The sequence below is a fragment of the Balaenoptera borealis genome (assembly GCF_965194805.1).
Source record: "Balaenoptera borealis genome assembly, chromosome: 11".
In the NCBI taxonomy this organism is placed as follows: Eukaryota; Metazoa; Chordata; class Mammalia; order Artiodactyla; family Balaenopteridae; genus Balaenoptera; species Balaenoptera borealis.
The window spans coordinates 88,414,236-88,427,326 of NC_138868.1; the positions used below are offsets into that span (position 1 = coordinate 88,414,236).

Here is a 13,091-nt window from a genome sequence, read left to right on the forward strand (position 1 = left end):
TCTGCCTGCCGATGCGGGGGACACGGGTTCGGGCCCTGGTCTGGGAGGATCCCACATGCCGCGGAGCAACATGAGCCACAACTCAGGCCCGTGAGCCACAACTGCTGAGCCTGCGCGTCTGGAGCCTGTGCTCCGCAACAAGAGAGGCCGCGACAGTGAGAGGCCCGCGCACCGCGATGAAGAGTGGCCTCCACTTGCCGCAACTGGAGAGGGCCCTCGCACAGAAACGAAGACCCAACACAGCCAAAAATAAATAAATAAATAAATAAAAATTTAAAAAAAAAAACAAAAAAACTAGACGATAATATAGAATTCTATCTTAGGATTTAAGATTCTTTATTCTGCAGAATTATTTAAAAGAATCATTCTTCTCAGCCCTACTAAATCTTTGAGATATTACCAAGACTACACTACAAATCTTTTACTACCCAGAACTAGAATACTTTCTGTATCTCATTCAGCATTCCTAAATATGGCATTAAAAAAAGTGTTCTACAAATATCTTTAACATAGCACTGTTAAGGGACTTGGAGAGAGAGAATAAAACTTGCCTAGAATTAATCTCAGCTCCTGCATTTAGTAATATTTTGATAATGTTCACATAGCCACCAGAAGCAGCCAGGCTTAGAGGTGTGCAATCAGAAACATTCCTGTGCTCTTTATTTGCCCCTCGAGCTAACAATAGCTCTACCACCTGGAAAAAGAAAAGGAAGAAATGTGTTTTCTTCTGATGGTGAGACAAGCTGCAAGGTGTATATTTCTGATTTCTCTTTTTTTCTGCTTTATTGTATAACAAAAGAAGGGGAAAGTCATTCATCCTTTGCACAAAATCAGTCTCAAATGAAAGCAAAAGGTCTTAGAGGCCAATAAAGGGATAGTTTCTCAAGTAAAATCCATTTTGGAATCTGCTGAAATGGCACAGTGTTTTCATTGAAAGATCTTGACCTCATGTGTTCTTGTGCAATGCTGTTTTGGAAATTAGTATTTCTGTATTATTCTACCACACAGTGGTAAAATAGAATAAGATTTTTTCATTTATACATGAAAATGTCTTTAAAATATTTTTTAAACTTAAAAACTAAATGTTAATAACATTTTTGGAATAAAGCTAACACTTATCTTACCCCAACATTTTACCATAAAAACTTTTAAGCACACAGAAAAGTTGAAAAAAATTTACATACAATCATCACCTAGATTCTACCATTAACATTCTCCTCTACTTACTTTATCACATTTATTCGTCTGTCCATCATTTTTTGATGCATTTCATTTCTAAGTAAATTGTAGACACCCTTAAACACATCAGCATGTGTACCATGAACTAAACTCTTATTTGTTTTTAGGCTTTTTAGGGTTTTTTTAGGTGAAATTTGTAACTTTCAATAAATGCACAAAACTTAAGTGTATATTCACTGAGTATCGACAAATGCATAAACCTAATTTAAATCTGTTATTTACTCATGTTCTTTCTCAGCCAATCCTACCCAAAGATTAGTTTCATTTACCATAGATCTTCATATAAGTCAATCACACAGTGTTTGACAATCATCTGTGTGTATTGCGTAGCATTCCATTATGTGAATATGCTGCTTTATCTATTCTATTGATAAACATCTCTACTGTTTCTAGTTTTGGGCAATTCCGAATAAAGTTGCTATGAACAATTCTTGTGGAAATATATTTTCATTGCTCATGGGCTCCACCTAGTAGCAGAATTTCTGGGTGCATGTTTAGTTAAGAAATTGCCAAACCTGTTCCTAAAGCGGTTGTACTATTTACACGCTCATCAACAAGGAGTTCTGGTTGCTCCACATCCTCAGCAAAACTTGGTATTGTCAATCTTTATAATTTTAGCCATTCTAGTGGATGTGGTTGGTGGTATCTCACTGGGGTCTTAATTTGCATTCCCTGATAGCTGAGAATATTTAGCATTTATTTAAGTGCCATTCATAGATCTTTTGTCCATTATGCCATTTAATGCACAAAACAACTCTTTGACACAGGTACTAGCATCTTCATCTTCATTTTACAAATGAGGCATAAGGAAGTTAAGGACTGCTCAAGATCATAGCACTTATCCTTGCTCTTACTGTTAAAAATGTATCTAACTGGGAAATAAATAAATGTTAATGACCAGTGCTTTGCCTTACTACCAGCTAAAACTTTACTCGTTTGAATAAAGCTATGACCAATTTTATTTTTTTTTTGTTTTTTGGGTTTTTTTAAGTTCACATTCATAAGCATTCTCTTTTTTAAATTTCATTAAAAAAATTTTTTTTTGAAGTATAGTTGATTTACAAAGTTGTGTTAGTTTCAGGTGTACAGCAAAGTGATTCAATTATACATACATATACATACTTTTTTTTTTCAGATTCTTTTTCCTTAGAGGTTACTATAAAATATTGAGTCTAGTTCCCTGTGCTGTACAGTAGGTCCTTGTTGCTCATCTATTCCATACACAGCAGTGTGTATATGTTAATCCCAACCTCCTAATTTATCCCTCCCCAACTCCTTTCCCCTTTGGTAACCATAAGTTTGTTTTCTGTGTCTGTGGGTCTATTTCTGTTTCGTATATAAGTTCATTTGTATTTTTTTTTTTAAGATTCCATGTATAAGCGATATGATTCTTATCTTTCTCTGAAGCTATGACTAATCTTAGATGACTTTCTATCACATTTTTGCTTTTAGAGCCAGTAAGACTAACTGGCTTATGTAACAAGATCATAAAAACAAGCCCCCAAATTGGCATTAGGCTATTTTATTTTACAAACAGTCCCTTAAGCAATAAAGTAGAAAACCCTAATCACATTTCTTAAGTTTTCTTAATTCCTTTATGCAAAGATAACTGACCCTAGTTATCTCTCAGAGGGAATGGTCTATTCCCCAAAAGTAATAAACATTCAATATAAAAGAATTATTTTGTGATTTTATAGTAAAATGACTTTCTAATATTTTATTTTATTTTATTTTTTGTTTTTTATTTTAATGTCAAACATTTATATTAACATATTTCCATACAAATAACCCAATGAAAGTTTAGTATTAGTTGTTTTGTTTGTTTGGTTTTTTTTTTTTTATACTGCAGGTTCTTATTAGTCATCAATTTTATACACATCAGTGTATACATGTCAATCCCAATCGCCCAATTCAGCACACCACCATCCCCATCCCACCGCAGTTTTCCCCCTTTGGTATCCATATGTCTGTTCTCTACATCTGTGTCTCAACTTCTGCCCTGCAAACTGGCTCATCTGTACCATTTTTCTAGGTTCCACATACATGCGTTAATATACGATATTTGTTTTTCTCTTTCTGACTTACTTCACTCTGTATGACAGTCTCTAGATCCATCCACGTCTCAACAAATGACTCAATTTCGTTCCTTTTTATGGCTGAGTAATATTCCATTGTATATATGTACCACCACTTCTTTATCCATTCGTCTGTTGATGGGCATTTAGGTTGCTTCCATGACCTGCCTATTGTAAATAGAGCTGCAATGAACATTCGGGTGCATGTGTCTTTTTGAATTACGGTTTTCTCTGGGTATATGCCCAGTAGTGGGATTGCTCGGTCATATGGTAATTCTATTTTTAGTTTTTTAAGGAACCTCCATACTGTTCTCCATAGTGGCTGTATCAATTTCCATTCCCACCAACAGTGCAAGATGGTTCCCTTTTCTCCACACCCTCTCCAGCATTTGCTGTTTGTAGATTTTCTGATGATGCCCATTCTAACTGGTGTGAGGTGATAGCTCATTGTAGTTTTGATTTGCATTTCTCTAATAATTAGTGATGCTGAGCATCTTTTCATGTGCTTCGTGGCCGTCTGTATGTCTTCTTTGGAGAAATGTCTATTTAGGTCTTCTGCCCATTTTTGGATTGGGATGTTTGTTTCTTTAATACTGAGATGAATGAGCTGTTTATATATTTTAGAGATTAATCCTTTGTCCGTTGATTCATTTGCAAATATTTTCTCCCATTCTGAGGGTTGTCTTTTCATCTTGTTTATGGTTTCCTTTGCTGTGCAAAAGCTTTGAAGTTTCATTAGGTCCCATTTGTTTATTTTTGTTTTTATTTCCATTACTCTAGGAGGTGGATCAAAAAAGATCTTGCTGTTATTTATGTCAAACAGTGTTCTCCCTATGTTTTCCTCTAAGAGTTTTATAGTGCCCAGTCTTACATTTAGGTCTCTAATCCATTTTGAGTTTATTTTTGTGTATGGTGTTAGGGAGTATTCTAATTTCATTCTTTTACATGTAGCTGTCCAGTTTTCCCAGCACCACTTATTGAAGAGACTGTCTTTTCTCCATTGTCTATCTTTGCCTTCTTTGTCAGAGATTAGTTGACCATAGGTGCGTGGGTTTATCTCTGGACTTTCTATCTTGTTCCATTGATCTATGTTTCTGTTTTTGTGCCAGTACCTATTGTCTTGATTACTGTAGCTTTGTAGTATAGTCTGAAGTCAGTGAGTCTGATGCCTCCAGCTCCGTTTTTTTCCCTCAAGACTGCTTTGGCTATTTGGGGTCTTTTGTGTCTCCATACAAATTTTAAGATGACTTGTTCTAGCTCTGTAAAAAATGCCATTGGTAATTTGATAGGGATTGCATTGAATCTGTAGATTGCTTTGGGTAGTATAGTCATTTTCACAATGTTGATTCTTCCAATCCAAGAACATGGTATATCTCTCCATCTGTTGGTATCATCTTTAATTTCTTTCATCAGTGTCTTATAGTTTTCTGCATATAGGTCTTTTGTCTCCCTAGGTAGGTTTATTCCTAGGTATTTTATTCTTTTTGTTGCAATGGTAAATGGGAGTGTTTCCATAATTTCTCTTTCAGATTTTTCATCGTTAGTGTATAGGAATGCAAGAGATTTCTGTGCATTAATTTTCTATCCTGCAACTTTACCATATTCATTAATTAGCTCTAGCAGTTTTCTGGTGGCAGTTTTAGGATTCTCTATGTATAGTATCATGTTATCTGCAAACACTGACAGTTTTACTTCTTCTTTTCCAATTTGTATTCCTTTTATTTCTTTTTCTTCTCTGATTGCTGTGGCTCGGACTTCCAGAACTATGTTGAATAATAGTGGTGAGAGTGGACATCCTTGTCTCATTCCTGATCTTAGAGGAAATGCTTTCAGTTTTTCACCGTTGAGAATGATGTTTGCTGTGGGTTTGTCATATATGGCCTTTATTATGTTGAGGTAGGTTCCCTCTATGCCCACTTCTTGGAGAGTTTTTATCATAAATGGGTGCTGAATTTTGTCAAAAGCTTTTTCTGCATCTATTGAGATGATCATATGGTTTTTATTCTTCAATTTGTTAATATGGTGTATCCTATTGATTGATTTGCGTATATTGAAGAATCCTTGCATCCCTGGGATAAATCCCACTTGATCGTGCTGTATGATCCTTTTAATGTGTTGTTGGATTCTGTTTGCCAGTATTTTGTTGAGGATTTTTGCATCTATATTCATCAGTGATATTGGTCTGTAATTTTCTTTTTTTGTAGTGTCTTTGTCTGGTTTTGGTATCAGGGTGATGGTGGCCTCACAGAATGAGTTTGGGAGTGTTCCTTCCTCTGCAATTTTTTGGAAGAGTTTGAGAAGGATAGGTGTTAGCTCTTCTCTAAATGTTTGATAGAATTCACCTGTGAAGCCATCTGGTCCTGGACTTTTGTTTGTTGGAAGATTTTTAATCACAGTTTCAATTTCATTACTTGTGATTGGTCTGTTCATATTTTCTGTTTCTTCCTGGTTCAGTCTTGGAAGGTTATACCTTTCTAAGAATTTGTCCATTTCTTCCAGGTTGTCCATTTTATTGGCATAAAGTTGCTTGTAGTAGTCTCTTAGGATGCTTTGTATTTCTGTGGTGTCTGTTGTAACTTCTCCTTTTTCATTTCTAATTTTATTGATTTGAGTCCTTTCCCTCTTTTTCTTGATGAGTCTGGCTAATGGTTTATCAATTTTGTTTATCTTCTCAAAGAACCAGCTTTTAGTTTTATTGATCTTTGCTATTGTTTTCTTTGTTTCTATTTCATTTATTTCTGCTCTGATCTTTATGATTTCTTTCCTTCTGCTAACTTTGGGTTTTGTTTGTTCTTCTTTCTCTAGTTTCTTTAGGTGTAAGGTTAGATTGTTTACTTGAGATGTTTCTTGTTTCTTGAGGTAGGCTTGTATAGCTATAAACTTCCCTCTTAGAACTGCTTTCGCTGCATCCCATAGGTTTTGGGTTGTCGTGTTTTCATTGTCATTTGTCTCTAGGTATTTTTTGATTTCCTCTTTGATTTCTTCAGTGATCTCTTGGTTATTTAGTAATGTATTGTTTAGTCTCCGTGTCTTTGTGTTTTTTACGTTTTTTTCCCTGTAATTGATTTCTAATCTCATAGCGTTGTGGTCACAAAAGATGCTTCATATGATTTCAATTTTCTTAAATTTACTGAGGCTTGATTTGTGACCCAAGATGTGATCTATCCTGGAGAATGTTCCGTGCGCACTTGAGAAGAACGTGTAATCTGCTGTTTTTGGATGGAATGTCCTATAAATATCAATTAAATCTATCTGGTCTGTTGTGTCATTTAAAGCTTCTGTTTCCTTATTTATTTTCATTTTGGATGATCTGTCCATTGGTGTAAGTGAGGTGTTAAAGTCCCCCACTATGATTGTGTTACTGTCAATTTCCTCTTTTATAGCTGTTAGCAGTTGCCTTATGTATTGAGGTGCTCCTATGTTGGGTGCATACATATTTATAATTGTAATATCTTCTTCTTGGATTGATCCCTTGATCATTACATAGTGTCCTTCCTTGCCTCTTGTAACATTCTGTATTTTAAAGTCTATTTTATCTGATATGAGTATAGCTACTCCAGCTTTCTTTTGATTTCCATTTGCATGGAATATCTTTTTCCATCCCCTCACTTTCAGTCTGTATGTGTCCCTAGGTCTAAAGTGGGTCTCTTGTAGACAGCATATATATGGGTCTTGTTTTTGTATCTATTCAGCAAGCCTGTGTCTTTTGGTTGGAGCATTTAATCCATTCACGTTTAAGGTAATTATCGCTATGTATGTTCCTATGACCATTTTCTTAATTGTTTTGGGTTTGTTTTTGTAGGTCCTTTTCTTTTCTTGTGTTTCCCACTTAGAGAAGTTCCTTTAGCATTTGTTGTAGAGCTGGTTTGGTGGTGCTGAATTCTCTTAGCTTTTGCTTGTTTGTAAAGCTTTTGATTTATTTCTCCATCAAATCTAAATGAGATCCTTGCAGGGTAGAGTAATCTTGGTTGTAGGTTCTTCCCTTTCATCACTTTAAGTATATCATGCCACTCCCTTCTGGCTTGTAGAGTTTCTGCTGAGAAATCAGCTGTTAACCTTATGGGAGTTCCCTTGTATGTTATTTGTTGTTTTTCCCTTGCTGCTTTCAATAATTTTTGTCTTTAATTTTTGCCACTTTGATTACTATGTGTCTCGGCATGTTTCTTCTTGGGTTTATCCTGTATGGGACTCTCTGTGCTTCCTGGACTTGGGTGGCTATTTCCTTTCCCACGTTAGGGAAGTTTTTTACTAAAATGTCTTCAAATATTTTCTCGGGTCCTTTCTCTCTTTCTTCTCCTTCTGGGACCCCTATAATGCGAATGTTGTTGCGTTTAATGTTGTCCCAGAGGTCTCTTAGGGTGTCTTCATTTCTTTTCATTCTTGTTTCTTTAGTCTGTTCCGCAGCAGTGAATTCCACCATTCTGTCTTCCAAGTCACTTATCCGTTCTTCTGCCTCAGTTATTCTGCTATTGATTCCTTCTAGTGTAGTTTTCATTTCAGTTATTGTATTGGTCATCTCTGTTTGTTTGTTCTTTATTTCTTCTAGGTCTTTGTTAATCATTTCTTGCATCTTCTCAATCTTTGCCTCCATTCTTATTCCGAGGTCCTGGATCATCTTCACTATCATTATTCTGAATTCTTTTTCTGGAAGGTTGCGTATCTCCACTTCATTTAGTTGTTTTTCTGGGCTTTTTTCTTGCTCCTTCATCTGGTATATAGCCCTCTGCCTTTTCATCTTGTCTATCTTTCTGTAAATGTGGTTTTTGGTCCACAGGCTGCAGGATTGTAGTTCTTGCTTCTGCTGTCTGCCCTCTGGTGGTTGAGCTCTAATATTTTATTAATTACTTCAAAATACTTTACTGTTCTAATGACACCAAATAAAAGCAAGAGTGTTATAGGCAAAATTATTACCCTAAAAGACTTCTATAATTATTATAACCTCATCTGTTACATTTTAGTAAGAATACATAAAGATTACAGTAGGCTTTACCATTGCTTTGAAAGGAAGAAAATCAACTGATTTCTTTTTGATTCAATATTGAAAAATGCTATGAGACAAGTATTATTTCAAACCACACAGTGATTGAAAATTTCAGTTAAGTCAAAATTTTACTTTCATTATATACCAAAACCAGAACATTTACATTTCTGACTGACAGAATCACCTCCACTGTGGAATACAGAAAATAATTAGAATGGTGAAATAAAAAAGAAAAAGATTTTTAAGCTGAGAGTGGGAAACTCACCTGGAATGACCTAAAGTGCTTCCTAAATATAAGATTCAACAACTCCCTAATTGAGAAGTTACCAATCCACAGAGACAGCACGACTGGTGAATAGAACTGGATTTAAAAAACTGATTTAAAATGAGGTTATCCAACTGATTATTAAATGCCAGCAGAATGAGGTTATCCAACTGATTATTAAATGTCCGAAGAAGACACAGAATGGAGCAAAGCTATGACCTCTTGGGCCTACACCTAAGCACACCAGCTGTTCTACCTAAAGAAACTAAAAGGTCATATAATATAACTGAGAACCTTTCCTCCGGAGTTGAGAAGGGCTGGGGAACAATTAAAAGACAAAAGTACTCAGGACAACTAAAAATTGAACACTCTTAATTCCCTACTAATCTTACATACAGAGCAACAGAGGCTGAGCTTAAGTACCTTTCACACTAAGTACTCTGGGACAGGAAAAGATGAGTGAATATAGGCCCCACTTATCAGGAGCTTGTTGGTTTGATTTGGGATGTCTTAATCATTCTCTTAGCCTGAATGCAATATAGAGGGATTCCTATGGCAGTTCGTACTTTTACATGAGTAGGATAATAAACAATGTATGATTTTTCTGGCAAGACAGCTTATGCTAACACTGATTCTTATCCTTTTGCTAAAAGATTATAGTTTCAGTTACTGTGATAAATCTTAATGTCTGTCCACTGTTACCACAAAATCATATAAATTGAAGTGCACATCTGTTAAACAGAGAGAGACAAAAAATTACACTTGGGGACAATAATACCTCCTATCTTCCCCCAGAACAAGCCAAAGATAGTGGTGTGTCCTTGGTTCTTTCTGACCGGGCTTCAATGTCTGCATCATTGTCCAGCAATATTTCCACAACACCAACATGACCAGCTGTAGCAGCCAAGATGAGCAGAGTAAAACCTGGAGTAAAATAAAGATCTTCTTAGCTAAGCAAAGGAACAGTGCTGTTTTCCATCAAAACAGGGCTACAAGTAGTATTTCGTCACAGAACACAAATAATTCAGAAGAAAAGTTAACAAAAGTAGGCCTTACCTTTCTTGTCTCTGTGCTCAATACTAGCTCCTCTCTCTAGCAATGTCTGTACCAGTTCCTCATGACCACCAGCACAGGCAAGCGTTAGTGCCGTGTCATGATTACTCTCAGTCTGTAAAAAATTGATTAGCTCATTAGACAATTAAAAATGTTAACATCAATTACATAATATGTACATATACCAAATACACACACACACACACACACACACACACACACACACACACACACACATACATATATACCATTCTACTATATCAAACATTGGATAGTAAGTTTCTTTTTTTTCCCACTAATGGTCAACTTGTGATTTTTTTAAAGACTACAAATAATATTTGAACTTTATGGGCAATTCTTAAAGCAAGCAAGAAGAAAAAAAAGTATGATTTTCAACATATGCTGTTTTCAACTACATGCTTTAAGAAATACTACTGTGGACTCACTTTCCCTTCTACCCATAAATGGAGTAGCATAGACAAGATTTATCTTCCTATCCCAAACGACAAAAAAAAGACAAACTATTTGAAATGATGTTAGTTAGACAGGCAACACATGACAGTGATCACTGAGGACAGAAATGATTAACTTATTGTATTGCCTGGAGAGTTTCCAGGCTAAAGTGCAGGAAGAGGGTACCCAAACAGAGCCTGGCATTCTCCCTGAGTTGAAAAGAGAGTTTGGAGAAGTGAAGGTGGCTAGAATTCATGGGGCAGACTACTGGAGAGGAAGGCACTACATACAGAGAGTACTCCAGAGATCTGCAGAGGGCTCCCCTTGAGTCTTCAGCTGAGTTCTGATCAACACACGTGCATAAGAAAAAATTACTGGAGGCCAGGGAAAGACTACCAGAAGGGACTGAACAACACCTAGAGCTTACACAGAACTGGGAATAGTTTGGTTCCCACAGCCAGAGCAGAAAGACCCTCAAAACACACAGAATATCAAGAAAAATCCTCAGCCATTAGGCCAAATTAGCTACTCTGGACCCATCTAACAAAGCTGAAAAACAAGGCTTGAAATGAAAAAATTACTTCCAAGTAACTTAACTGCATTCGAGGAACAAAGCCCCTAAAAATTTAAAGGAACAAAAAAATATAATATACAATGTATTTTGAAAGACAAACACAATTATAATTGAGACATGACACTGTTTATATACAGTTTACTTCTGACTTATGCCAGTGATAGTGACCAATGATAGATTTAACCAGTGGTCACACTCTATCATAGTTTAAATACTTATTTAGTGAACTAAGTCCTCATGCTTTTAGTACTCTAAGCTTGTGCTATACCAGAAAGGTAACTACTAGCTACATGTGGCTATTAGTACTTGAAATATGGCTAGTGTGACTGAGGAACTAAATTTTAAATTTTATTTACTTTTAATTAATTTAAATTTAAAATGTGATACTCGATTTGGTTATTGGAAACCTTTTCTGTATGTCTGGAGCAAACTGAGTAATGAAATCTACTTTTTAGCCATACATTTAATCAAATCTAAATGCAAAACAAATATTTCCAATGAAGTCCAAATTGAGATATATTTTAAACAGGGTGGCAAACCATCTGGATTTGCCCAGGATGGAAGGGATTACTGGGATGAGAGACTTTTGGTGCTAGAGTCAGGAAAGTCCTGGGAAAACCAGGATGATCTGACCACTCTAACCTGTAAGTGTAACATACACACTGAATTTTGAAGACTTTTAGTATGAAATAAAAATGAGAAATACCTTAGTAACTTTTTAGTTTTGATTACATGTTTAAACAATATTATGGATATATTAGGTTAAATAAAATATTCTTTAAATGAATTCCTATTTCTTTTTGCTTTTTATTAAAATAAATTTATTTATTTATTATGGCTGCGTTGGGTCTTCATCACTGTGTGCGGGATTTCTCTAGTTGCGGTGAGCAGGGGCTACTCTTCGATGCTGTGCGCGGGCTTCTCATTGCGGTGGCTTCTCTTGTTGCAGAGCACGGGCTCTAGGCACGCGGGCTTCAGCAGTTGTGGTGCATCGGCTCAGTAGTTGTGACTCGCGGGCTCTAGAGCACAGGCTCAGTTGTTGTGGCACACGGGCTTCGATGCTCCGCGGCATGTGGGATCTTCCCGGACCAGGGGTCGAACCTGTGTCTCCTGCATTGGCAGGCGGATTCTTAACCACTGAGCCACCAGGGAAGTCCCTCTTTTTGCTTTTTTTAATGTGGCTACCAGAAAACATAAAATTGTATGAGTCTTGTATTATTTTTTTATTGCATAGCTCTGTCTAAGCCATCTTCCCGCTTTTACATATTCACTTCTATTACAGCATTTATCACCAATCTTCCTTATGTTAATATTATTTACGTGTCTATCACCCTCAGGGGACTATAAATTCCTGGAAGGTAATGAACATGTCTTATTTATGTTTGCATTCTCTACCTATTAGTGATGTCTTGCCTAGGAAACAATAAATGATAGTTAAGTTGGATGAATGACAGTAGCTGTAAGGATCATAGAATAAAAGGCTATCACTAATAAAACAAAGGATTACATATATGAAATATATATTTACTGTGTTATATAATATTATAAGGAAGGAATTATTACGTCTGATTTCAGAGAAAAGGAGACAAAGGTCAGAGAAATAACCTTCCGATGGTCACACATGCTAACAACTGGTAAAGACTGGTGTCAAAAAAAAACCAAGAGGATCATGGATAACAAAATGCTGCTTACCCTCTTACATCAGAGAGCAGCCCTAAGGCACAGCTGACTGCGGTGAACAGAATGCTAAGTCCGTCTGTATTATGTGCGCTCCATGGTAGTGCATAGACAATCAGTAGAAGAGTCATCTTTATGATGAAGAGTCAACTTTATGATGAAGTTTATGAGGTTTCTAGAAGTCTTCTAGGGGTTAGAGAGTAATTTAGGAAACTGGTGCCAATCGTAATAGAGAATGAAGAGACAAACAAAACTTGGCAAAGGTAAGCATGAAAATTTTAGAGGATCAGTAAAATTTGGGTTTTTTCCACATTATAAAACATCAATTCAGGGGGCTTCCCTGGTGGCGCAGTGGTTGAGAATCTGCCTGCTAATGCAGGGGACACGGGTTCGAGCCCTGGTCTGGGAAGATCCCACATGCCACGCAGCAACTAGGCCCGTGAGCCACAACTACTGAGCCTGCGCGTCTGGAGCCTGTGCTCCGCAATAAGAGAGGCCGCGATAGTGAGAGGCCCGTGCACCGCGATGAAGAGTGGCCCCCACTCGCCGCAACTAGAAGCCCTCACACAGAAACGAAGACCCAACACAGTATAAATAAATAAATAAATAAGGTAACTTACCATTTAAAAAAAAAAAAAATCAATTCAATTGGCATTTATTAAGCACCTTTTATATTCAAAGTACTCTGCTAGATACTCTAGGGCTGACAAAGATAAGTAAATATAGTCTCTGCTCACTAGGAGTTTACAGGTTACTGTACAGGGCAAATTTAGG

General features: G+C 36.5%; 1 protein-coding gene across 1 annotated transcript in view; it reads right to left on the bottom strand.

Moving 5' to 3' along the window:
* The window catches only part of LOC309606634 (ankyrin repeat domain-containing protein 17-like), a gene marked incomplete at its 5' end in the record, with an annotated part of 63,722 nt that overhangs the window by 45,390 nt on the left and 5,241 nt on the right, over positions 1–13,091 (bottom strand). Inside the window, 4 exon segments of the mRNA XM_082343931.1 lie at positions 552–694; positions 9,339–9,341; positions 9,345–9,484; positions 9,617–9,728. Coding sequence (XP_082200057.1) covers positions 552–694; positions 9,339–9,341; positions 9,345–9,484; positions 9,617–9,728 — 398 coding nt within the window.